This window comes from Rhinatrema bivittatum, chromosome 6 (genome assembly GCF_901001135.1).
Source record: "Rhinatrema bivittatum chromosome 6, aRhiBiv1.1, whole genome shotgun sequence".
In the NCBI taxonomy this organism is placed as follows: Eukaryota; Metazoa; Chordata; class Amphibia; order Gymnophiona; family Rhinatrematidae; genus Rhinatrema; species Rhinatrema bivittatum.
The window spans coordinates 143669741-143696298 of NC_042620.1; the positions used below are offsets into that span (position 1 = coordinate 143669741).

Sequence of the window (26558 nt, forward strand, 5' to 3'; positions counted from 1 at the left end):
GGGGCAGTGTGAATTGAGAGCACTGGGTGTGGAGGAATTGAGGGGTGTCAGCTGTGTGTGAGCATGGGCAAGGATTGGGGTTTGTGACTTTGTGGCGAGGGAGAGTGCCAACTTGCACTGGGGCCCAAGTGATCATTGATCTGCCACTGCTGATCATACCAATGTAAGTGATCCCCCCACGAATCCCAATGAGATTTCATTCCCACCAGGGCTCAAATTTCAACAGGGAATGAGAAGGGAAAGGGAAGCCTTTTGTATATTTTGTATATTTGTTCCCGCTATGTAGCAATAGATATAAAAATTGTCTTCCAACTAAAGGGTGGAGGGAAGTATGAAAGAGCCATGCCTTGCTATGGCATGGCTCTGGAACACTTTAGCCTGGGGCCTTGTGTGAACATGAGAATTAAAGTTGACTATTCTCATTGTACAAGAAGCCTAAAGTGACCTTAATAAGTTAATCGTGCATTGCGGTCAATGCTTAATATACCATAGTCTATGGATGTTTAATTAACTTAATTAAAAAGCCATAGACAATATCTTTCCTTATTCCTCTTATTCCCTTCTCTGGCTATCTTTCATAGGCGCCCGAAGCTCTTCTTTTGACATCTGACAAGAGAGTTTTGACTGGGTGCCACTCCCGCATGTCTCCTCCTCCTCCCGGTGTGACTTTTTTCCCCCCCCCCCCATCAGTTCAAAGGTCAGCGGCGCGCTCAGGTCGGTACTGATGTCACAATGTGCTGAGATAGTAGTGCTGCACTTTTCTTATTCAGCTACCATTTCTTCTTTCTACTGTAGAGGGTGTTAAATAATCATCTCCAGGTAACAATCACAACAATCGGCAAAGAGGAAGCTCCCGTCACTTCCACCGGCGCCTCCCTGGGCCAGACAGAGACAGGAAGCGTGAAGGGTAGCGGGCAGCCCCGAACCTGCAAGCGGAGGCTAGGCAGGGGAGGGACCGTGCACGGGCGGGCCCAGAGAGGAGACCTAGGCTGGAGGAGAAAGGGGAGGGGCTCACGGCTGACAGCAGGACGGAGCAATACCGAAGCACGGGGATGGGGCGAGAGGGCTGAGAAGAAAAGCAGGCTCAGCCGGAGGGGCGTAAGCAGGGGAGAGGCAGGTGCTCGGCTGCGGGCTGGGCTGGATCGGATCGGGTGGCTGCCAGCTTTGCAGAAAGCTCGCCCAGCCGGTAGGGCGCACCTGAACGGCAGGTGAGTGCGGCTGCCGCCTGCCGCCCCCTCCCCGGCCGGGCTGGAAAGCGAGGAGCAGGGAGGGCGCGGCAGCGGAGGGGAGCGGCGTGCACAGCCGGCAGCAGCAGCGGAGGGAGCCGGAGGAGGATGTGTGTGTGTGTGGGGGGGGGGAGTGAGTGGCCGGCGCCGGAGAGCAACGCGTCCGCCTTTGAGGTCGGTACGGGGCGGGGGGAGCGGGCAGGTCCGGCCATCGCTTGCTCCGTGGAGCGATTCCGCTTTGATCTCTTGGTCCCTGGGCGCGATCGGGGACCGGCGCCAGGTTGATTTAATTCTGATATTCCCATTGTCCTTCGGCTTTCTTACTTCCGCAAACGTAACTGGAGCCGAGGGGAAGCTGCCGGCGGCTCAGGATTGAATAGCTCGGGCCCGGCTTTCCCTGTCATCCTTCTCTGTTCTACCTGCCCTGCTTCTCCTTGCAAAGACCTTGTTCTCTCTAACACTTCAGCTGCACAGGAGCCAGATTTAGTGCGGGTGCGTTTACCCACATCCAGACAAACGTTCTAGGCATCAAGGAGCCTTATTTTGGAAGCAAGTTGAGTTAGAAAATGTTTAAAAAAACCAAAACTTCCAAAGTTCAAATTGTGGGAGTATTTATGAGTTTCAAAAATGAGTACTTGTTTTTACAAAATTCTGAGCCTTATTATTTTCTTCTGAAAGAACCCTTTTGCCTACCCACAGCTGGAAAGTAGCAACTCCCTTCCTTGCTCACGGCATGGATGAGTAGGAGGGTCTGGCCTTCTTACTGTTGTATAGTGTTCCGTTCAGCCACTTCTTTAAAGGGGGCACAGTATTTTACTATTGATGTCTCGTTCTAATCTACAAAAGTAATATTTATTCTGATATAGGTTCAGAAGACATATCACTGGTCTCAGCTGGTTATTATTGTGACTACAGCTACTGTTGTTTGTTTCAGGTTCTATTTTAATACATTTAGCAAAAATGATACATAATTTAATAGCTGCCAGTTAATACAGATGGCATCAAGATCTCATTTGTTTTTGTTTTTTTTATCTCGTGTAAGAGCACATTGACGGTAAGTTCTTAAATGCTCCTTTTGCTTAGCCCTTCCCACCACCCTCGCTCTAAATAATTCAGGATGGTGACACGTTTGCTATTGTGAGGAATCTTCGCCATCACTCCTGCTTCAGGAGGGAAAAGCCACTTGACTGGGTTACGTTTGTTGCTGTTTATAAAAGCACTGATACTGCAGTGGGATTGTTTTAGAGTGACTTGGATTTCTTGGGGAGAGGAGTTTCAGTACTGTCAGAGCTTTGGAGTAGGAACCCGTGCAGAGCGAAGTTAGACTTTCCCGGGCAGGAACATCCTCTTAAAGTTTGATGCAGATTAAGAAGTTGCTTTAGTTTTTTCACTTTACTCACAGCCTGAAGTTATAAGAACTGATACTCTTACACTTAGAGCAATCGAATCCTTTCCAATTTCAAAACTGGCAAACAAGCCTCCAAGAATCTTAGCTGTAAAAATGCCCTCGGTTTCCCCCCTTTTTCAGAAAAGCATCTCGATCCTTTTGATAATGGAAGTACTTTTCGTCAAGAAATTGCTCTAATGCATGCTGAAGCTGTGAAATCTGATTAGAAATCTTTGCCTTGTCAATTACCAGAAGCAGCAAGGATCCCGCCTCTGTCAGTCTGCTTCTAATCTGTCCAGTTTGCATTGTCCCTATGTTTACATCCTCTCCTGCCTAGGGTCTAAGTGCCAGAATTGAGCTGCCAGCTGGGTGTGTCCATATGGGCCTGATTACCTGTGACCTAAACCACAGGAGCTTTTTAGTTGACTAGGCGTTTTTATAATTATATTTTTGGAGCCATTTTTAACTGTAGTGGGGCACTACCCAGCTGAAAAATAGTGATAGGTAATAGGGATTCAAAGTGTAAGAGAAAATCTGACAGGAGATGAAGTGCTTCTATTCTCTTAGTTACAATGCATCCTGCCATTTTTTTTGCTACTGCTGCATATTGGGTCTAATGTAGTAGAGGGTTCTGGAATATTCCACAGCTGGAATATATTTCTTGCAAAATTGTGTTACTTTGCAGTTGCTTAGCTAGAACCAACTGCAACCCTTTAATGCTGGTAGCTGAATGTGAGAGTCCTCCTTCCTGTTCTTTGTTTACTCTTTCCCAGGTTCCTTTTAAGAAATTTTGTGGCTCAGTGCAACATCAGATTTGGAGGCCACCCCCCCCCCCCCATCCACTGACATACATTTTATGGCTTACAAAGTTACAATTACATCCGACACCTGGCTACAAAAAAATTCCCTGCCCCTTTTTTTTTTTTTTTGCAAAACAGAGAATCTCCTCCTTCACCTTGCAATGCACTTCTGCTCTTCTCACTGAGCAGGAACAGTTTCAGTACCTGCTGCAGGTCAGTAAACCAGTAGTTTTGTTTTTTTTTTTAAAGCCCTGCAGGGCATCAGTAACAGGTAAACAATGACATGGGCAGTGACGCAGGGAGCACTGGAAGCTCTACCTCACTGCTGCTCCCAGTGGGCCTGCTCAGGGCTCAAAGCAGCTGCATTGATTGCTGTAACCTATGGTCAGACTTCCTCTCTGATGTTGTCTCTGACATGTATTTATTGGATATTCGGCCCTTTTCCAAGCTTGGCCTCAAGGCAGAGCACAACCAATTTTTAAATCAAACAATAGCATTTAAGACAAGTTGACATTAGATTAGTATTGGGAACCCAGTGATGTATAATTGATAGTCCTTACTCAGAAGTTCAGAGGATTAGCTTCTGGCCTGCTTGTCAGCAGCAGGCTTGGCAAATGAGAGAGAGTCAAGAAATCAAATGAACAGCCCTGGCTCCAGCTGTCTGCCCATTAGTGGGACTAGGAAGCTCCGTGGGGAGCATAGTGCATATAGGAATACTGGTGGCTTAGAAACTGGTCTACAGAATAGCTATTAACTCCCCCCTGAATACTGAAAGCTTTGTGGCCTCATGTCCTGCCCCTCGTGTAGGGTGCAGGATCACAATTGCAGACATGGAAAGTCTATGGCCACGCTGTTCCTCTGATTAATGGAGAATAGGGATAGACAGTGAGGAAACATGCTGGAAATTTCTTTCCACATTTTACATGTTAATAAATAAATAAATACCTATTTTTTTAGGGGTTAGAAATACCTCACGTACTGCACCTTTTGGATTGTGTACCATGGCTGGGTGTGTACTGTGGCTTTCATTTCCACAGCATGTTATTTTTGTGGAATAATTTTATTTTGATCAGTTTCTGTACTGTCCTCGTGCATTTCCTCAAATTCTGCCTATTTAATAGTTCCACAGGAAGCATTCAGAATGGCATCTGCTTTTTAGCCTCTCTCTTTTTGTGTGTTTTGGCTTGTCTGCAGCAGCAGCGGATCTTGTCAGTTACTTTGGAAACTCTGTTGGCAAAAACCTCTCTCATACTCCAGCGGCCAGGGGCATCTCCGCTTGTGACCTCCTTTGTTTTTGTCTGTTAGTGTCTGGGTGGATATAAGAACATAAGGTTTGCAGTACTGGGGCAGAGCAAGGGTCCATAAAGCCCAGCGTCCTGTTTCAATAGTTGCCAATGCAGGTCAAAAGTACCTGACAGGATCCCAAATAGTAGATAGATCCCATGTTGCTTATGCCCAGGGATAAGTAGTGGCTCTTCCCAAGTCTACTTGGTTAATTACAATTTATGGACTTTTCATCCAGAAACTCGTCCAAACTTTTTTTTTTTTTTAATGCAAATTTCTTTTTTGATTTTAACAAAGAACATATTAACAACTGACATGAAGTCAATCCTTTTTTTTAAACCCAGCTATGCTAAGAGTCTTTACCACATCCTCTGGTAATGAATTCTAGAGCTTAATTGTGCATTGATTGAAAAAATATTTTCTCAATTTGGTTTAAATGTGCTACTTGGTAATTTCATGGAGTGTCTCCTAATCTTTGTACTTTTTGAAAGCATAAATAACTGATTTGCATTTACCTGATCCACCACACTTATGATTTTATACTCCTCTATCCAAGCTGAAGAGCCCAACCTCTTAGTCTTTCCTTATAGAGGAGCCATTCCATCCCCTTTATCATATTGGTCGTCCTTCTCTATACCTTTTCTAATTCTGCTACATCTATTTTAAGATGCAGGAACCAGAATTGTACACAGAATTTTGGGTGCAGTTGCACCATGGAGCGATACAACCCTCTGTCTAAACCTTTCCTGATCTATCTTTTTAGCTTGCATTTGAAGTCAGTATTGATCTTGTCCCATTCAAGGGCAGATCTTAACCTCTCCTAAGTCAGGAACATTTTCTGATGGAGAATGGCAACAGGCGCTCTCTGATTTAACCTCCAGAAATATATAGCACTAGAATGCAATTGCAGGGATGGTATTTATTTAATTAACCTTACAGGTGTCAGTATTGAGATGACGTCCTTATAACTGAGACAGCTTGGAAGTATTTCATTGTCAGATATTTTGCTTGGGAGGTTGAATATAACAAAACATGGCTGCTTTCGTGTGAAGAAATGAGTTGTCGAGTTACTTGTTTTCCAGTTTTTGTTTATATGCTTGTTACTTCTGTGAAGCATCTTGATCTCCTGCCTAGTGGAGAGCCATTTCAGCAATGCCCATGATCTGTCTCCCCTGCCTTCTAGTATCCTAGCTGTGACATTGGCAGTCTGAACCACTTCCTGCACTGCTCCTATGCTGTCATTGGAGAAACATGTGGCTCCCACCCTAACTTCAGAGATGGCTCAGGGATAGCCGGTCACAGGTGCAGGGCTAAGCCTTCTTGCATTTCAGGATGTGGTGGGAACCACTAGGAGAACAGGAAGACCATTTCTAGCATTTTTCTTTTTTAAGTTTTAGGTTCTAATTTTAAAAACTACTAATGCAAGATCATTATCAAAAATGTTACCTGTGTGATTTCTATAAACTAGGCATCTAGGCAGGTTTTTATTAGATGAGGTATAATGCTCACCCATTCAAGTGTCACCTGGGAATTCAGAGCCTTTTCTGAAGCATAAAGGAATGCAGCCATAGTGATCTAGAAGAAAAATAAATTGACCTTGATATGCACGCTCATTATCCACCCCTGCACGATGACCAAGCACAGCGCTTTGCAGACATGGAGACCTGTTCAAGGAAGAATTAAAAAAAAAAAAGAGAACAAATCTTAGCATTTGTGATGCCAAACCAACGCGCTATAAATTGTAATGGTTGCTTTCTTTTTTCCTGATAGGAGCATGTCTGAGTTCTGAAGCGTGAGCAGGTGTGCCTCAGGTATGTACACAAGAATATGTCCCCTTTTACAAGGCACTTCAAAAGCTACACTAAGCTTCTTTAACTTCATCAAAATATTTGCTGTCATGTATTATTTGCATTTTCTTTAGCATTAGCAAGATACGCAGCATTTTAGAAGGTAAACATATAGAGATCAATAAAGAGACAGGATAAAATATGCAACATTGTGTAGGTCCAATCGGTAAGAAACTCGTAGATTCTGTAGAAGGAAAGGGAGACGAGAGAGGGGGGATAGTCCAGTGGTAGAAAGCGATGGATGGAGTATAAAATGGGGATCAAATTGGGGGAAAATGTTTCATGGGGATGCGATACCTCTTTCAGGAAGTAATTGATGAGGCGATTTGGTGTTTTGCAAGGGGCAGTGATATTCAGGGTCAGGGCATAGTAAGGTTTGGTGGCAGCAGTGAGTTTCGGAGGTCAAAAGAGAGTGGAAGTTGAAACAAATGTGATTATTTAGTACAGTACAATAATACAAAAATGATTCACAGTTCCCTACCCTAAGAGAAATGTTTTTCACAGGGATCCGTAACAGAATGTGATTGAGAACAGAATGTGATTGAGAACCACCGCTGAACGATGTAAAAGAAGCCCTGTACCCTCTATGTACTGCCCATTATTTCAACATACATAAAGCAATCGGTTATTCCTACCTTCTGTTAGCTACACCTGGCAGTCAGGCCTGGATTTGTCAATAGGCACACTAGGCCTGTGCAGGAGAAACCTGGGGGTTTGCAGGCTGGCTGAAGATTTGCTGCCGTTCAGTTGTGCTGAATCTCACTCAGTAGAGGACAGCCCTCTTCTAGTCTTGGGGGAATTCTGTGCTACTGCTGAATGCAGAATTCTTCCTCCCCACAGATTTCCTCCCTCACCTTGCAGAATCGCAAATTTCCTCCCTTGCCTAGAATAGCATTCTCGGCTTCACTGCCGCCGAGAATGCTAAGCCAGCGTGCTCGCCTGCTGGAAGAGGAATCCTCACCGGAAGCGCACGGAGGCAGCACGGCATGGGCGAGGTTAGCAAGCTCCATCGCATGAAGGCCAGGACTATACAATTGGCGAGGGCGTGGGGGGGGGGGGGAGAGTATTTGTAGTGGGGGTATGAGGGGAGAGCAGGTGAATTAGGACAAGGGCAGAGGTCAAGAGCAGATGAGTGGGGATTCATATTTCCATTTGTTCTGGGCCAGAGGTGTGCAGCTTTTACATGTGTGCTCTGGCACTGGACAGCTGAGCGGACTCTGACTTCACCCACAGAGGTTGCATTTAACCAAACATCATCTCCTGCTGCACGAGACTGGCCCCACAGCAGCTGGAGATGTTTGGTTAAATGCTAGAAATGGTCTTCCTGTTCTCCCAGTGGTTCCCACCACATCCTGAAATGCAAGAAGGCTTAGCCCTGAATGCAAGAAGGAGCTTGGAGCTAGCTTCCTGATTCAGTAGCAGTGGAGGTCATTGTCTGCTCAGCTGTCTAGTGCCATGCTGTGCCATGCTGCACCTGGCCTAGAGCAGGTGGAGATGTGAATCCTCTTTTCACCGCTGCTTCTGTTCCTGTTTACGTCCTCTCATACCATTCCCACCATGGTGAAAGAGAGAGAGGACCCAAGGGCTGCCAGCAGACCTCATCCTGCTGGTGGCTGAAAAAAAGGCCCTGAGAGTGTATGTGTGAGTCACTGTGTTTGTTGTAAGCCGATATGGGTGGATAGGAGTCTGCCTGTGTGTGTGGGGGGGGGGGGGGGGGGGGGTGAGAGAGAGTTGTATGTGGGGAGACAGAACATGTATGTGACAGATGGTATGTGAAAGCATATGACTGATAATATGCAAAAAATAGTGTATTTTGACAAATTTGCAGAATTTAGAAAAAGTGTGCACAGAATTCCCCCAAGAGTACTCTTCTTCCTGATCCAGCACCACCCTTCCAGGCAGTATGCAGGGAACAGGAGAGCCTGCAGCAGACGGATCAAAGGCGAATCTGGAGAGACTAAGAATGGCTGAATCTAGAACATTGGAGGGAGGGAAAAGAGGTTGGGGGATGAGAGGGGGACTTGCTAGGGGGTGTAAGTCTGTGTATGAGGAGAAGTGAGTGTATGTGTATGTATGTGTCATATTAGGTGGGATGTTAGAGAGGGGGATGCAAGGAGGAGCAAGACCGGAGCATCCCTCCTCTCCTCCCAGCACTGCAATTCAAATGCTCCCTCCCTTCATCTTGGATTCTATCCCCCAGATGCTTGAACCTCCTTCCCTCCCTTCCTTCCTTCCTTCCTTCCTCTTCCTTCTCTCCAGATCCTGAAACCTACTCCCTCCTCCCCTTCCACTGTCTCTCTTCTTACCCATCACAGATTCCTAATCTTCCCCATCTCCCATATCTCTTGTCCTTTTTCCTTTTCACACTTCCCCCTTTCTCTGCACTCCAATCCTGATCCCCCTCCCTTCTCCTTCCCCTCTCCCTCCCTATCTCCTCCCTGTACTGATACTTGAGAACTTTTTTCTTCACCCAGGAAAAATAATATAAAATACTAATTATAGTGTACAATGACTTTATTTTTATAATGTAATATAAAAGATGGAAATGTTTGCCAATTTGCTTCTGAATTTTTAAATTTTTGCCCCAACAGAATCTATCCCTGAGCTGCCACAGGAAACTAGGGGACTGTGCCTTAGACCTTCTGCTCCCTGTTGTCCAACCTTGGGGGGAGAGGGGGCGACAGCTCCAATGGTGCCTAGGGGCGTCAAAATTCTAAATCCATCACTGATGGTAGTGCTAAGGCATTATTTTTCAAGTTCTTTAAGATGCTTCCGTGTGATAGGCTCTGGTTTTGGAAGCAGCCATGTTTAGAACAGTGCCACAGATGAAATCAAATGGAATGGTGTGATCTGATTGGTGTGTGCAGTCTGTGAGGTTATGACCAGTCCGAACCAATCAGATCCACTGAATGTGAGATTATTAGTGACTTATTAACATGGCTGCTGCAGTGCATGGGAATTGTAAGGTACCTCTTAAAGAGTTTGAAAACTCTTATCAGTTATTTACATGGCGTAATTTATTATTGCTTTTCATATGTGCTTTTGATGTATTTCACTGTGCCCAAAGAGTATCCATTTCTTTTTAACTTTTGCCAGCTCCTATGATTATTTTCTGAACTGTGTAATAGTACATGGCATCTACTCAGGGTAGCAACTTCTCATGCTGCATTACCCTGGCACCGGCATGCTCTTTGATCACTGAACTTTCCTCATGTCCTGAGAGTTCTGTGTTTTCAAGAATTGTACCTTTTTGTCTCTTATTTGACCTTCAGGACTACTGCAAAACCATCTGGGGAATTGCTGGACTTCTGTTGGGCTGCTGTGAGCCATGGCAACGGATGACAAAGTTGCCATCTTAGCAGATGATGAGGAAGAGCAGAAAAGGAAGTATGTACTCGATGATCCCTTCAACACCATTTCTCCAGAGCCATCTTCAAGTGAAGCTCCTCCTGCTACAGAAGTGACATCTGCTTCTGAGGAGGAAATGGATTGGATAGAAAGATACTGCGTCAAAATAAACAATGACCTATTGATTTCAAAGGTCTTCTATTTTTTCTTCTACTCTGCCTATGGCTCCCTGTATCCACTGTTACCCATATACTACAAGCAGCTTGGTATGTCTCCCAGCCAGAGTGGATTTCTGGTGGGCATTAGATACTTCATCGAGTTTTGTAGTGCCCCATTCTGGGGCGTGGTGGCAGACCGCTTTAAGAAAGGGAAAGTTGTCCTCCTTTTCTCCGTCTTGTGTTGGGTTTTGTTTAATTTGGGAATAGGATTTGTTAAACCAGCCGCTTTGAGATGCGTGTCGAAGAACACGATTACAGTGAGTCCCACCAACGGCAGCCATCTTTTAACAGCTGCCCCAAACATCTCCGTTTCTTCTCCACTTACCACTCCTGGCAGCACGTCACAAAAAAGCTTACGGAAAAGGGACCTGTTTGGCGAGAAATCACTGACATGGGCAGGTGCTGCGGCCTTCGGTCCTGAATTCGTTACCCCCTTCTCTCAAGATGGGCACAACAAGCTTGCTGTGCTCCATCGAGTGGTTCGAGAGGCTGGTGATGGAATTACCTTGAGTCCGAACACCACCATTAGCCCAGCAATGGCAAATGTAACCACAACTACAACTATCACCACCACCACCACCGCCACCACTGCAACCACAAAAGCATCTGCTGACCAGTTTGTACTTGTTTATGACCAAGCAGATGTAGAGACTATCTTTCTGTTGATCTTGCTGGTGGTTATAATAGGGGAGTTTTTCAGTGCCCCAGCTGTCACCATCGTGGATACTGTGACTCTTCAATATCTCGGTAAGCACAGGGACCGCTATGGATTGCAGCGGATGTGGGGCTCGCTGGGCTGGGGCCTGGCCATGCTGTCGGTGGGAATTGGCATTGACCACACGCAAATAAAAGTTTTAATCGAAGGTCTTGGCTGTAAGGAACCTGATTACAAGAACTACCGGATTGCTTTCATAGTTTTTGGGGTTTTAATGACTGTGGCATTGATTGTGTCAACTCAGTTTCGTTTCCACTACCATCACTTGAAACAAGAAGAAGACAGAAGGGAAGAGCTGGAGATTGCACAAAGGAATTCTACCGCAGAGTCCCCGGTGGGGAGCCAAGCCAGCCCCAGCGAGGCGGTGGATCAGTCGCAGTCCTTCCGTTTCCGAGACCTGATAAAGATCATTTGCACCGTGCAGTATGGTTCAGTGCTCTTTGTGGCCTGGTTCATGGGCTTTGGCTATGGCTTTGTGTTCACATTCCTCTTCTGGCACCTGGAAGACCTGAACGGCCCCACCACACTGTTTGGCATCTGCTCTGTGCTGAGCCATGTGTCTGAGCTAACCGCATACTTCTTCAGCCACAAAGTCATCGAACTGGTTGGTCACATCAGGTAAGCCATGGTAACAGTCATGCAGAATTGAATATGTGCAGAACTGTGTTTTGAAGCCGACCTACATTTGAAGCCTCCGCTCCTTTGTCAGCTTATTTTGTTCTGTCTGCTGTGGGTGAACGAGGATAGGCTTATCTCTGCTTAGCAAAGCAGTCAGAGGAAGCCCTGCAGTGTACAGAGCTTCCATCAGTACAATCTTAAAAACGATTCAAGATGTTTCAGCATAGCAATAATCATGAGACCTTCCAAATTCTTGATCATGCTTTTATCACAAATCTTGGGTTGGATTTAAAACAAACAAAAAAAAAACCCAGTTAGTGTACAATACATGCTGAAGCAGTCAAATTTTGCCATAACACTTACCGGTACCTCCTTAGAATGTATTGATTCCTAGGGATGTGCAATCGTTTTTCCCGAATTAGGCAATGTCAACGAAATTGCCTAATTTGGAATGGTTCAGGAGAACCGGAAAAAATTCATTTTTGAGTTAGTGCGAGCTAACTCCCTATAGTGCGCACTAACCCGAAAATCTGGGCCCCTGGAAAACAAACCCCGAACCTTGGGAAAAACGAAATTCCCGTGGGGGGGGGGGCCCACGAACCACGAACCACATCTCTGTTAATGATTCCTGGAAAAAAGTGTGCTAAGAATAATGCCTTAGGGTACATAAAAATGCTGAATTAGAGAGGCTATACATTCCTTGATGGCATGAAGTAAGGTGTTAACTTTATGTATTTAGAGAGGGCCACAGCAGAGTAGAGTTAAGTGCTAATTCAACGAGGTGGATAAAAGGCACAAGAACATGCAATCAAACACATTTTACCAGAGGAGCACTTGTTAGGGGCGGGGGAGTGACAGGTTGGTACCATACACATTAATCCTGCACTGATCTAGAGAAGGGGATGTATGGAAATATGAGGCCAGTTGAATGATGCTGTGCTTGGGTCTGGGTGCTATGTGGTTGTTGGTTTCAGGTTTCTTTGTCCTGCTGGAGTTGGGACCTGACCAGGTTGGCGCCCTGGTGGCTAGCAGCCCAGGGAGCTGCATAAAGATCAGGCAGCGGCTGTCCTGGAAGGGTAGAATACAGCAGAGAAATCAGGCAGGAAGCTTTTGCATCAAGGAGCCTGCTTTCCTGGCTTACTGTGCCTGCAGGAGAAAAACTTTAGGAGGCAGGAGAAGATGGATGTCTTTTGAGGTGTTTGGACAGCTTTGATTAGAAAATAGGATTATAAAGAACACAAACTTGTCCAGCACCTGTAATTCTATCCTGGGATTTGTGGTGTCTGTCCTTACCACAGAAGGACAAACAGACGCATTTGACGATGCCCATGCGTAGTGAAAATCGCCACAAGATGTTTTCTTTTAGCGCTCTTTACATTCAGAGAGTGGCTGAGAGATCCTGTTCAAGGAAAGATCAGGTCATGTTTTTAGATTTCTGCTGCCTGCCCTGAATTTGTGTTTTTTTCACTCTTTCCAAAGTTGTTGCGGAAAGCTGCCTCTGTTTGTGTTTCCTGCTTGTTTCGGCTGAGGCAGCTGACTTACTATTTATTTATGTGACTTTTATATTCTGCTTTCCAGGCACTCCAAAGCAGTTTACAGTCGGGTACTGTGGATGTGGCCCTGTCCCTAGAAACGACTTGCCCAATGTCACAAGGAGCAGCAGTGGGATCTGGACCCTGGCTTTCCTGGGTCACAGCCCACTGCGCTAACCGCTAGGCTCTGTTCAGTGAAAGCTTTTCTAATTCCTAGATATCTGAGAGGCCCAGAGAGCATTTCTTGCAGGGGGCTGCTTATTGGCTGTTGAAAAACAGGGCAGGAGTGTTGGATAAAACTGACAGTCAGACGACTAGAAATGACTCTTCTGTTTCTGTTATTAAAGTTACCCACTGCAGGACTTATTGGAAATGAGCGCTTCCATCGGTGTCTAGTCTGTTTTATTCCCAGATTTCCCCAGCACTTTGTATTCAGCTTGTAACATGCAAGTTACTGAAGGCAGTAGGATAAAGTTAAAATATTTTAATGCTTTAATATACAATTCAGGCAACAGGAATGTTTGCCATGGCTGCCATTGCTGGTGTAGATGAACGAGTTCCCTTCAGTATAAACGCATTGAAATAATTGCATTCTGCATTTTTAAAATTCATGTTCACGCTTTTAAGAGGACGGTTTTCAGGCAGAATGAACGTGGCCCCTCATACTCCCCCAAACGCAACTAATAGTATGCGCCCTCCATTGTAGCACAGGCACTTCTGGCCTCATCTGGGGGAGGCCTTCCTGGGCACAGGTTTTGAGCGGAAGTGGGGAAATAACACCCGTAGATTGGATTTTCAGATCTGCTCATGTTTTATCTTCCAGAGGAAATTTCACTTGCTTTTATGTGTGGGTAACGTATCCTCTGGGGAAATAACACGCGCAGATCTGAAAATCCAGTCTACAGGTATCCATTCCCCCATTCCGCCCACAACATGCCGCAGCCTTCAAAGGGAAGGTACTTCGTGCTTTTTCTCCCCTTGAAGATGTGTGGCCATTGCCCCTGGTTGAGCTATTTGGAAATTGCTCCTAAGGGTAGCGGCGTCTTCTTTTTTTTTTTTTTTTTGTGTGTTTGTTTCTGGATGCCACCTGCCCTCTGTCCCCCTGCCAAGCTTCCTAACCCCCCCCCCCCTCCCCACACAGCCCATTGAGGAGCCGGGGGTGGCAGTGTGGTCTGAAGGGAATATGTGTTCTCAGCATATACCAGGCCCCAGATTCCAGAGAAATTCTCTTTGCGAGGGGGGAATGCTGCTATATTATCCTAGCCAACTCACTGGCTAGGCGAGGCTGAAAAGCTTCTTGGATTGTGTGTAGGTGTTTCAATAAACCCTGAAAATTAAAAATGTGCTTAGTGTGTTTGCTAGGTTGGTGATTACTGCCTGAGCAGGTGGCAGTCGCTCTTTGAGAACGGCACAAATCCGGGACATGTGTCATAGCTGGCCCTCTGTACTGTTGATGTTGTGGGTGCTGTAGTCTCAGGATGGTGTACAGCAGGTGTTGCATGCACAGCAGTAGTAGAATTAGCTAAATAGTGCCTTAGATAAATCTTTTTTTTTTTTTTTAAAGTTTTTTTTACCTTTTTTTGGTTCTGATTTATAGTTTCTTTCTGAGATGAGACTGCTGCTTTTCATGTTTGACAGCAGCTCCTATTAAGCCAAGCTTATCCTGAACCTCAGGAATGGGGGTAAAGGAGATCCTGCCTGATCCTCCTCAGAATGCCAGCTAAGTGTCGTGCTGGTATTTGTAAAGCACCGGCAATCGGGTGAACGTGGGAAAGGAGCTTTTCAGATAAGAAAGGGTATAAGGCATGAGATGGGTATCCTTCTTTTTTTTTTTTATTCAGAAACATGTAGAAATGCAAAGAAAAGCTTATTAGGCAAAGAAAGAAAGAGACCTAGACCTATTCATGGATGAAGCACTGGGGTGGGTGAGAGTTAGAAGTTGTTTTGGGAGCAGTTGAAGGTTCTGAGAAGGGCGGGAGGGTGGGATTTGACAGCTGGCTCACAGGCTTTAGAGGATCCTGGAAGAGTTGAGGATGCGGCTGGTGGTGTTTGTTGATGGAATTATAGTCTGTTTTCTGTGATTTAATTTGTGTTGGTGTGTTAACTTGCTGCTGTGCTAGTTCTGTTCACCACTTTGGGCAGGCCAGTATGGACTGGGGAGAGGTTAATAAACTTCTACAAAAAAATAAATAAAGAGATGTCACTGTCTGTGTTGGTGGTATTTTAAGAAAAGGAAGACGAAACCAACAATGTGAAATGGAAAGAATGAGAGAGCTTTCACAGAGTGAATGCTTAGAGCAGCAATGAGAAATAAAGGCTTGGCAAAGGATTACGATACAAATCAATACAAATTAATGCTTCTGTGAGGTTTATCCTGGTCAGGAAGCTGTGGAGGAGGTTCTGGGACCACTTCCTGGGTCTGGGAAGACCCCGAAATAACTGCATCTGAAAATGAAATAGAGGCATTAATTAATCCGTGTTAAATCCGTCTGCAGATTGAATAGTCAGTGAAGAGGTGCTGGTGGAGCGCAGCTTGGGAGTGGGACCAAGAAGAACTGATGCAAGCAGAGAGATTTTAGAGAGAGAACCATCAGGCACAGGCTGGTATCGGATCACTGGGACTTCTCAGTGCTACCAGCAGCTGTAATGCAGGAGAGGGAAGCTTCTTCATACATTGTCAGTGAGAGGAATGGATGGTTCTGTAGACCATGAATCAGTAACCCTCTAGCACTTCTGCATCAGCGTGGGGCAATGTTTCTCAGGCTGATCCTGAAGTACCCCTAGCCAGTCTGATTTTCAGGATCTTCATAATGAATATATGTATGAGAAATCTGCATGCACAGCCTCTGTTGCATGTGCAGATCTATCGTATACATATTCATTGCGGATGGCCTGAAAACCAGACTGGCAAGGGGATACTTTATGTATTTATTTAGACATTTTTTTATACTGCCGTTCCATGTATAGATCACAACAGTTTACAGTGTGATGTTCATAATTATAACTCAACAAACAAAGTCGGTTTTCATTGGCAGGCATTATTGGGTCAAGTTTTCTACTACATATTAAAATTGAACTATTACATAAGCCAGAGATTACCGATAATTGAAATTAAATGATGGTTTTCGTGTCTTTGCCAGTGAGATGTTTTGAGAATCTTGCATTCTCTCGTTTGATCTTTCTGCATAGTTTATTATCTTTTTTGTCCTTCTTGATTTCGTAGTTCTGTCTGTCCTGATTTTTTATGTTAAATTATCAGCATTTTTTGAATAGCCACGTTTTAAATTCACATTTAAATTTCTTTGTAGCTGATAAAATACGTAATGCTTCAGGCAGAGAGTTCCAGAGCTTTGGACCTGCTATTGAGAACACTCGATCTCCTGTTTGCCTCGGATGTGTGCTCTGTATTGTCGGAATAGACAAAAGACCTTTATTTTGAGATCTTAGTGTTCGCTGAGGCTCTATAAACACTGCTGTAGGGCCAGGGCTGGATTTAAGACTGTGGCACCCAAAAGCAAAGGACTAGGGTGGGCATGGGCTCCCCCCCATGAAAAATGGGAAGGGGGTCCTCTGGAAGATCAGAGAGCAATGGGATGTGGGGGAGTGGTGTTTCTCCAGTTTTTGGGCACATTTTAATTTGGGTGCCTTAGGCAAGTGCCTATGTTTTCTATGTCTACATCTGGCCCTGTCTAGGGTACAGCAGGCATTCTACCTTGGATTGAGCTGAGCAGAGTTTGAGGAGAGGATCAAAATTCAGGTAATGTGAGGGGAATAAGAGAGACCTATGTTAGATGGTTGCTGCGTCTCAAAAAAGATATAGTGGAATTAGAAAAGATACAGAGAAGGGCGACCAAAATGATAAAGGGGATGGAATGGTTCCCATATCAGGAAAGGCTGGAGAGGTAATGACTCTTCAGCCTAGAGAAAAGAGGGCTGAGGGGAGATATGAGTGGAGTGGAACAGGTAAAAGCAAATTGGTTGTTTACTCTTGCAAAAAGTACAAAGGCTAAGGGGGACACACAATAAAGTTACTAAGTAATACATGTAAGACAAATAGAAGAAAATATTTTTTACTCAACACACAAACTCTGGAATTCATTTCCAGAGTATGTGATGAAAGCTGTTAATCTAGCTGGGTTTAAAAATGGTTTAGGCAAGTTCCTGGAAGAAAAGTCCATAAACCATTATTAAGGTAACTTGGGGAAATCCACAGCTTATCCCTGAGATAAGCAACAGGGAATTTATCGGCCTTTTGGGATTGTACCAGAAACTTATGACTTGGATTGGCTACTGTTGGAAACAGGTTACTGGGCTTGATAGACCTGTGTTCTTATGTGAGACTTTCCCTTCAAAAAGTTACTCTGTCTGTAATTCTGTGCTCTGAGAACTCTCCTCCCCTTCTCCTTGGTGCTTTAGCCTTAAGGCCCGATTTTAAAAGGGCTGCGCGTGTGAAAATGGGAGGTTGTGTGCATGGCTGGGCCATTTAGAACAGGCCCATAACCCCTGTTATGCACAGAAATGCCGGGCCCTGCAAAAGGGGTGGGAAAGGGGGCGGGTGTGGGTGGCGGGTCGGGACATCACCATTAGCCGCTGTCCCGGCGAAGCGCACGCTGGCAGCCGGCCGGCACGTGGAGTTTACTTCTGCTCCCAAGGAGCAATAAGTATAAAAAAAAAATGGGGAAGGTTAGGATTAGTTTAGGGGTCGGGGAGGAGAGGGGAAGAGGTGGTTAGGGATAGAAAGTTCCCTCCCAGTCCGGAGCAGGCCACCTGCCAGCACACGCACATGCAGACATGAAAACCGGTGCACATGTTATAAAATAGCTGCGTCCATGGACATGCGTGCATTTTTAATAAAATCTACCTCTTAGTGAGCTTACTGGAGAATGCTGTGCTTCTGCAAGGGAGGGGCTGAACCGACACAGGCTGCAGGTCTGTTTATAAGAAGTTAGATCCCCTTTTCTTGGTGGGGGGGTGGGGGAGGGATAATAGCACTTATATGGGGGAGATGGCATTTCAGCTTGAACACATTTTTTTTTAATCGATCAAACATGAGTCTGCCCCCTTTTGGAGTTTTATACTGTGACATTTCGTTTTAAAACTTAGATCATATCACCCCTCCCCCCCATTTCTGTGGGTCTTTTAAAGTTTGATTTCACAGGGGTTGGAAAATGTCCCAAGGTTCACGCCCCAGGAAAGACTTGAACTCATAATTCCCCCATCCTCTTCCTTCCTCCTCCCTAAAAACCAGTACTTTCTTATCCCAGAGATCTGTCCAGATTTCTTGACCTCTTCTGCTGTTGCTGTTATTTTTCATTGATTATTGTCTCTTAGTCTTCAATGAGTGAAGAATGAGAACTTTATATGGCAGCTCTCAGTTCCCCGATGGTGTTCGCTCTTCAGTGGAGATGCCAGATTTCACCCTCCCCCTGCCTGAAACCCGTGGGGAAGAACTAGGAAAGGATCAGCATTGCCCTCTCCGGAAGGATCCACCAGCTGCCTTTTCAGGGATCGCACTGCTGGAATCCATAACATCTTGGCTTTCCCTCTCTCCTCTCTTCCAGCCTATATTACTGCCGCTCCTTCTATGATCCTTTTTTTTTTTTTTTTTTTTACATTCTCTCTCTCAATTTCTTGTTTCTCCCCTCCATTCTTCCCTATTTCTCATTCCCTTCTATTCTTCTTTCTCTTGTCTTTTTCCCCCTGCTGTCAGCTCTCACTTCTCGGTCTTGCTTTCATTTTGCCATTCATCTGGCCTATCCTGCTATTCTCGGACTCTTTCCTGCCCCCCACCCCCTCCTATTCCACCTCTCCCGCTTCTTCACATTTCCTCCTCTCTATTCTAGTCTCAGTCTCCCTCATTGCTCTCCCCGTGCCCCATTCCTGTTTTCCCCTTGCCCTCCTCCCTCTGTGGAGCCCTGATGCTGCCCTGTTCCTGGATCGGTCAGAGCATCCTTATGTAAAGCAGTTTTCCAATCTCCCATATCGGGCGTTCCCTACAGCATTTGCTGGGTTTTCTGCCTGGTTTCTTCTACTCCTGCCTTGCGGTTCTCAGCAGCAGTGAAAAATCAGCTTGCCTGAAGCCGAGCCTGTGCTTCAGTCCCTGACTTTACATGTAGACCCTGCACTGTTTTTGTAGCCCTTCTGGTGAGGGCCTCTGTGCTGCCTGCAAAACAGGAAACTATTCTCCACCTGAGGTCTCACCAGCAAAACCTTCAGCGAGGTGGCTTCTGCTCATCCGCAGTGATGTGTGACTCAGCCCAGGAAGACTGTTGATCGTGAGCTGTGCAGGGCATGTGCTTTCCTCAAAGCACAAACTAGGAAGGAAATCTTTGTGAACTGGGCCCAACCGCAAGCTCACCCTGTGAAAAATGCACTTCAAAAAATACTACAGCTGGGGACCAGACCCACAGTAATTACCGTGCTTTATACCCCTCCAGACCCTTCTGTTTTGTTTTTTTTTCTGGTTAATCTCAGACTCCTATTCACCTATCCAGCTGATATTGATACAGTAAACAGTAGATTGTATGGGAAGATAAATAACATGAAATGAAACTGATGAATTCTGGATCAACAAACCATTCCCATTTTGGACTTCTGACTAGCTTCAGTGATGCACTGCCCTAGCCTAAATTGTGCAGAAATTGGCAAATCTGCAATATTTATTACATTCTGATATGAGATCCTGACTTCTGGATTTTTTAAGATGCTTTTGAAGATATATATATATATATTTATTTCTAAATTGTTCCGTCTTATGCAATTTGCCAAATCGTTCTTATCACTGGCTGCATGTTATGGACAAGCGCTGAGCTCTCTCTCCCTCCAAATGCTGGGCCATGTCACAGGGCCAGCAGCAACATGGGTGAGGCAGATTATGATGTACTGCAAAGAGCAGATCCGGAAACTCTTGCAGACACTCCCAGAAGAAAGGCCAACTATAGATCTCAAAGTGGAAGAACAAGATTTTTTTTTTTTTTAAGTTCAGATGACTCCATGCAGAGGTCTGATCTGCCCTTGGGACAGAGTGAACAGTCTTCCTTCACAAGGGAGTAAAAGAGAGGCACACAAAAAGCACGGAAAACCAGGGTTGATTCTGCAAAAAGATATTTGAAATCATTTGATAAGGATTTGTTCCATAGGAACAGAATGGAAAGCAAACCCCTTGCAGAGTTGGGAGGCCTTGACAAACCCCAAAGTCATGAGTGATACTGAGCCAATCCTGTTTTGGGACCCTGCTTTCTGGAAGCATCATGGGGGGGGGGGGGGGGGGGGGGGAGCTCTCTTGCTTTGTCCATACAAAATATTGGACAAAGATTACAAAGCCCAGGATTAGCACAGTGTCTTGTGGTTTGGATTTGCTTGGCCGGCCGCACTGCTTCAGGTGTTTATTTTTAAGAGGATGTGGAAGCACAGATGTCTTTTCTTTTTCAAGTGAAACTATTTTAACCCTTCATCGCCTCCTTTTTCCTCTAAAAATCCCTAAGCCAGTCATACTATAACTCCTCAGTATGCAAAGTAGTTTGTGCAAAACATTTTATTTATACTTTGGTATAAATATCTCAGCAGCTGTTTAAATTGGAAGGCAGAGATGAATCTAGATTCTGGAATGATTTTAATGAACGATTAAGAAAATAAATGTCCTGGCTCCTTTTCATTTAGCAAATACACAGTAGAAATCTGGAAATGTAGGGTGCTGGTAGTCAGAATGGCCAAAGCTTATGCCTAGACATTGCCGTTTTCTTGTACGGCTGACCCAAGCCCTGTATTGAAGTCTGACATCATGTGCTGTGTGTGGCAATGCGTCCTCATTCCTGTCTCCTCTTTCTCTCACAATTCAGAGTATTGTACATTGGCCTGGCCTGCAACACAGCACGTTACCTCTACATCTCCTATCTGGAAAATGCCTGGACTGTTCTCCCCATGGAAGTGCTTCAAGGTAAGGCAAAGTGGACTTTCTTCCTGCTAAGAGCAGCTCACCGGGAGTGCAGAGAAGTAAAGTCAACCTCTCTCCTAGCTTTCAGTTGTCATGGAAAAGGCAGACGTCACTTGGCCGGAGGGGGGATGGGGGGGATGTGTGTGTGTGTGTGTGTGTTGATGGTTGAGCACACCCTCACTAAACAAAGCGACACACACTGAGGAAAACCAGAGAGTCAGAAATGCAGTTAGTTGATAACTAACTTAAAAACATGTTCCAGCAGACAAAGATCTACAGACCGCATGCCATATCTTTATCCTTCATTTCATGGGCTCCTTTCTCAGTTTTTGAATAACATCTATAATTCGACTTTCTTATTCCTTTTGTGAGGAATACAGTAGTTTTTGTACAGCAAAATCTATCCGATTAGCTGTCCAGGACCCCACACAAGTGCACTTGAGTATAGATACTTTCTCCTAAAGAAATGGCTGTAAGATCCTTAGTTATTCTGTGCTGCCAGCTCCGCTTTAAATGAAGGCAGAGTCACACGGTGAAGCTGCTGCTGTGCTAGATAGAGAAGACAAGTGAATTGCTCTTCCCACAGAGGCCAAATGCCTCCATCCCTGTATGAGACAGCCAGCCGAGACAAGTTCACTGACATGGGGGTAAAAACAATAGAGGAAGCCTACACTCCAGTTAGTATCATATTTTGCCTAAAGTGTATGTTACTAGTAGTAGGTCTTGTGGAAGTAATTACAGTAAAATGTTCATGCAAGCAGAATGTCCTTTTAACAGTAACAGGTGCTGTGGTGGTTCTTCCAAGAAGAATTTGCTACTGTTTAAGGCAGGGGTCAGGAACCTATGGCTCGGGAGCCAGATATGGCTCTTTTGATGGCTGCATCTGGCTCACAGACAAATCTTTAATAAAGTAAAAATCTAACAAAATCCCCCACCCTCCTGATGCCCCCCAAGACCTCCAAAATTAATTTACTACAACCCCCACCCTCATGACCCCCCCCCAAGACCTGCCAAAAGTCCCTGGTGGTCCAGCGGGGGTCCAGGAGCGGTCCGGGAGTGATCTCCTGGACTTGGGCTGTTGGCTGCCAGTAGTCAAAATGGCGCCGACGGCCTTTTGCCCTCACTATGTCACTGGGGTCGACCAATGGCGGCGGTAGCCCCTGTGACATAGTAAGGGCAAAGGGCCGTCTGCTACCAGTAATCAAAATGGCGTCGACAGCCCTTTGCCCTTGCTATGTCACAGGGGCTACCACTGCCATTGGTCGACCCCAGTGACATAGTGAGGGCAAAGGGCCGTTGGCGCCATTTCGACGGCCCTTTGCCCTTACTATGTCACAGGGGCTACCGCCGCCATTGGTCGACCCCAGTGACATAGTGAGGGCAAAGGGCCGTCAGCGCCATTTTGACTACTGGCAGCCGACAGCCCAAGTCCAGGAGATCGCTCCCGGACCCCCGCTGGACCACCAGGGACTTTTGGCAGGTCTTGGGGGGGGGGGCAGGAGGGTGGGGGTTGTAGCAAATTAATTTTGGAGGTCTTGGGGGGGCATCAGGAGGGTTGGGGGGTTGTAGTAAATTAATTTTGGAGGTCTTGGAGGGCGTCAGGAGGGTGGGGGGTTTTGTTAGATTTTTACTTTTTTATTAAAGATTTGTCTGTGAGCCCTGGACCCCCGCTGGACCACCAGGGACTTTTGGCAGGTCTTGGGGGGGGGGGCAGGAGGGTGAGGATTGTAGCAAATTAATTTTGGAGGTCTTGGGGGCATCAGGAGAGTAGGGGGTTGTAGTAAATGAATTTGGTAGGTCTTGGGGGAGTCAGGAGGGTGGGGGGTTGTAGTTAGTATGGCTCTCACGGAATTACATTTTAAAATATGTGGCGTTCGTGGCTCTCTCAGCCAAAAAGGTTCCCGACCCCTGGTTTAAGGTCTAGAGCAACAGTTGTAATTGTTACTGCAGTAAATGCTACAGCTGCCAGTGTGATAAAATGGTAGCACAGTACTCTAATTACTGTAGCTCTATAGGTAATACTGCAGACTGTATTAATATTACAGATTTCTGGGGGTGTTTAACTTGTTCCGCAGTGCACTGGTTACAGTAGGCCCTGCTTTGTAAATTATGCAGTAAAATGATGGATTCTGCAGTAATATATATAGAGAGGTTCATATTCAGCAGTGCAGGGAGTGGGAATTTACCTGGGTAACTTTAGGTGAGAAAGTTAGGGGATTAAGAGGATATTCTTGAGTCTGCCTCCCCCCTCCTCCCTTACTTCTCTTTTCTTTCTGGCTTCTCTGCCTTTAAAGATTTATTTAAAAAAAAAAAAAGAGGGAATCAGGAGAGCAACCCCGGAACAGTTTGAGGCTCTTCAAGCAGTGTTGCTGGCATTGGGGATTAACTTCTTCTGTGTTTGGGGAGTGAGCTCCTTTAGTGCCGCCCATGCTCCTGATGGAGAAGAAGGGCCTGCGGTGCTCAGCTTGTGGCTACAAGTGCGTTTCTTCCACTTTTGAGGATTTTATAAGTGGCTTGCCTCAAAACTTGAGGAGTGTCCGGAGAGAGTTCGAAGGTGTTCATTTCTATATCGGCAGGGTCGGCTGCCACTGGAATTGAGTCCTCTTTTTCTTCTGCCCGCTTGGGGAGCAGGATACTGGGGGCCTATGGCGTCAGCATTTTTTAGTGGGAATGGCTGCCATTTTAGCTCCATCAGAACATATGGCCTCTGTGGAGCATCCCAGCCATTTATTGGAGCCTCTGCGTTTATCCCTAATCGGGGTTGGATCTCTGAAACTCCTGTTCCTTCAGGCCCTGCTCCCTTGGGGGAGTTCTTTAGATTTCTCCATTAGGCTTTTGTGCTTTTCAAAGGCCTGCTGAAGATATGCACTTCTCGGGGTCTTCTGGTAGGGGGCCTGTTCCTAAGTCTGTGGCTCACTTGTTATTTCCTAAATGAGCCGGGGGGTCTTGTGATTTGGAAGATACATCTCACTCTCAGAACAAAGAATCCATTTTGGAGGACCTGTATTAATTTATGGATGCAGGCAGCTTGGACTCCATGTGGGAAGAAGAAATGTCCTCAGTTAGAGAGTGATTTCAGTTGTCCAGCTTTTCCATAAGGATGAGATTGTATCCTTATTGATTAGGTGGTTACTGCCCTACAAATTTCAGAAGACAAACCAGAAGAAGCACTGAATGTGATCCTATTATTAAGGATCTGCGTAAGTCTGCTAAGACGTTTTTGCTCTGAGGTGAAGGAGATGGGGATAGCAGAACAGAAGTCTCCAGATTCTAGGCTGAAGAGAGTTAAACTTTGTGGTATGCTGTATCTTCCTTTGCAGGAGCCATTACAGCATTTGTTCTTGATGCCCCAGGCTGGATGCACTGGTTTCATTGATTACAAGGAAGGCAAATATTCCTGTAGAAGGTATCAATTTTCTTAAGGATCCTCAGGATAGGAGGATTAAGAGTCCTCTTAAACACATGCTGACTTCTGTGTTGCCTTTACTGATAGACGTTTGTGGTAGCATGATGATTTGAACTTTTCTGCACTGGGTCCAACAGCGGCCCAAAGGGGATGAACCTCTTTTGCTGGATAGAAGAGAGCTTCTTTCAACTTTTGCTGGATAGAAGAGATCTTCTTTCAGTAGCACATATTAGAAGACAGAAGATTGTTCAAGTGTATTTCCTGAGCAGGAACCACTTTGGTTCAGGAGAATAGGTGTTGTGTTTGTGGCATTGTGTGTACCCTTGGTCATTGTGGAGATGACTCCTTCCACGGGGAAGGGCCCCGTGGGGAACCACAGCGATAGGCTAAACTCAGATAGCAGACACGTAGTAGATGGAAGGCTTTATTGTACTGCTGTAGATAGATGGTATGAAGCAGGAAGGTAAGGCACTGCAGTTTGCGAGGTGCCAATACGTTCAACAGTCTCTGATGTTGGAGTCTCACCCAGATGTTCAGATAGGTGGGAGCCCGCAGTGTGGGTAACGCCGAGCCTGGTGGGTGGAGTTGAAGCACCAGATCGTAGAGGTACTCACAGGAGCGTAGTGAAGGCATCTTCCTGGTAATGAAGATGGTGGGACCGAAGGTTCGAGGTGCAGGATAAACAGACTGATAGGCCCTCGAGGAGAGAGTACCTGATAGACCAGAGATCCTGAAAATAGAGAGAGAGAGACCCCCGAGGAGCGGTTGTCTAGTTAGTGGAGGCCCTGAAGGGAGTTGGAAGCGAGAGACCCCCTAGGAGCGGGTGCCTAGAGCTTTGTAAGGAGCGAAGCCTGGAGTGTAGAGAGGAGTCTAAGCGAGCAGCTTAGAGCGGTCAGAGTAGCTAAACCGAAATCCTTGCTAACTCAATTATGGTAGTGAAGCGGAGGCTTTAAATACCCGGAGGTATTGATATCATGCGGTGGGTATGCCTCTGAGGTTCCCGCCAAGACGTGTATTGGAGCATAGGCAATGTGCGCACGTGCCCTAGGAAGCCCTGGGAATGAACATGGCGGACTGGAACGTCCATGCTGAGCTGGAGACGCCGAGGCCTTCGGCACCAGAGGCAGCCATCTTGCCCAAGGAGGAGGAAAAGGAAAGAAAAGAGGTAAGGCAGAGCGGTTGCAACTGACTGCGACCGACGGATGCAGCAATGGGAACTCTGTCATGCTGCATTTCAGATGATTGTGGACTGTTAAGGTCTTCCTAAGTTGGATTTCATGGTGAGCCTCAGGAATGCCAAGGTCTGCCGATTCTTCATGAGATGCAAGAAAGTCTGATCCAAAGACACAGATGCTCTAGTCCAACCTTGGCCAAGAAGGGTTTTGTTGAATGTGTTCTCTCCATGGCCCTTTAATAAGGAGAACATTGAGAAGATTGGAGAAGGAACCAGTCTTGGATGGTCTTGGTGGTTCTGGACTGCCTGAGTAGGCCCTGGTAAACAGACCTAGTAAGATTGCAAGTAGACCTACTGCTGAGGTTTTCAGAATCCAGAGGCGTGTCCTCTTTCAGGGTCTAGTCATCATGGATAACCCTTCTCCCTTTTCACTTATGGCCTGGCTCTTGAGAGGTCGCATTCATAATGGAAAGGCTATTCCTCTTCCGTAATTTCCACTCTGTTGAAAGCCCATAAGAGGTCTACTTCTGTGACATATATCTGAGTGGCGGACTTTTGAGGAATTTTGCAAGTTTCTGTGGCAGACTGATATTTCTGTTATTTTAGCCTTTCTCCAACGGGGTCTCCATTTGTGCGGTATATAAAAACTTTTAAATAAATAAATAAAATAAATAAATAAATAATTCACTGAAGGACCAGGTAACAGCTAATTCCTGTTATAGAAGTAAGATGCAAGGTTGCTTGGTAGCCTCCCATCCTGATGTTGACTTTTTTTTGTGGGGGAGGGGTTAAATTACAACATCCCTTAAGACCAGTGGTTCTTCATGGGACCTTAATTTGGTTCTCAGGGTCTTAACTCTCCCCACCCCCATTTGAGCTTCTGAAGCAGATGCCCATCAAGTATTTGTCTCCAAAACTTGTTTTTTGTTTTGTTTTTTGTAATTTTTTCGGCTCGCCATATGTCAGAGCTGTAGGCTTATTTTGTAGGTCTCCCTTCCTGGTGTCTTCTGCTGATTCAGTGACTATTTGGCCAGGAACTTCTTTCTTAGCCAAGGTGCTTTCAGTAATTC

General features: G+C 45.7%; 1 protein-coding gene across 6 annotated transcripts in view; it reads left to right on the forward strand.

The window, feature by feature from the left end:
* The first annotated feature begins 744 nt into the window (after positions 1–744).
* MFSD6 (major facilitator superfamily domain containing 6) overlaps positions 745–26558 on the forward strand; it is a 68236-nt gene continuing 42422 nt past the window's right edge. Inside the window, exons 1-4 of one of the 6 annotated variants that reach the window (XM_029606027.1) lie at positions 745–819; positions 6468–6508; positions 9817–11443; positions 20814–20911. In XM_029606027.1, the coding sequence (XP_029461887.1) occupies positions 9873–11443; positions 20814–20911 (1669 nt within the window). In that variant the 5' untranslated portion in view covers positions 745–819; positions 6468–6508; positions 9817–9872. Of the gene's footprint in view, positions 820–851; positions 1209–1381; positions 1401–1444; positions 1719–2259; positions 2281–3556; positions 3627–6467; positions 6509–9816; positions 11444–20813; positions 20912–26558 lie in introns of those variants that run through there. The other 5 variants (XM_029606026.1, XM_029606030.1, XM_029606028.1 and 2 more) reach the window with 5 other exon arrangements.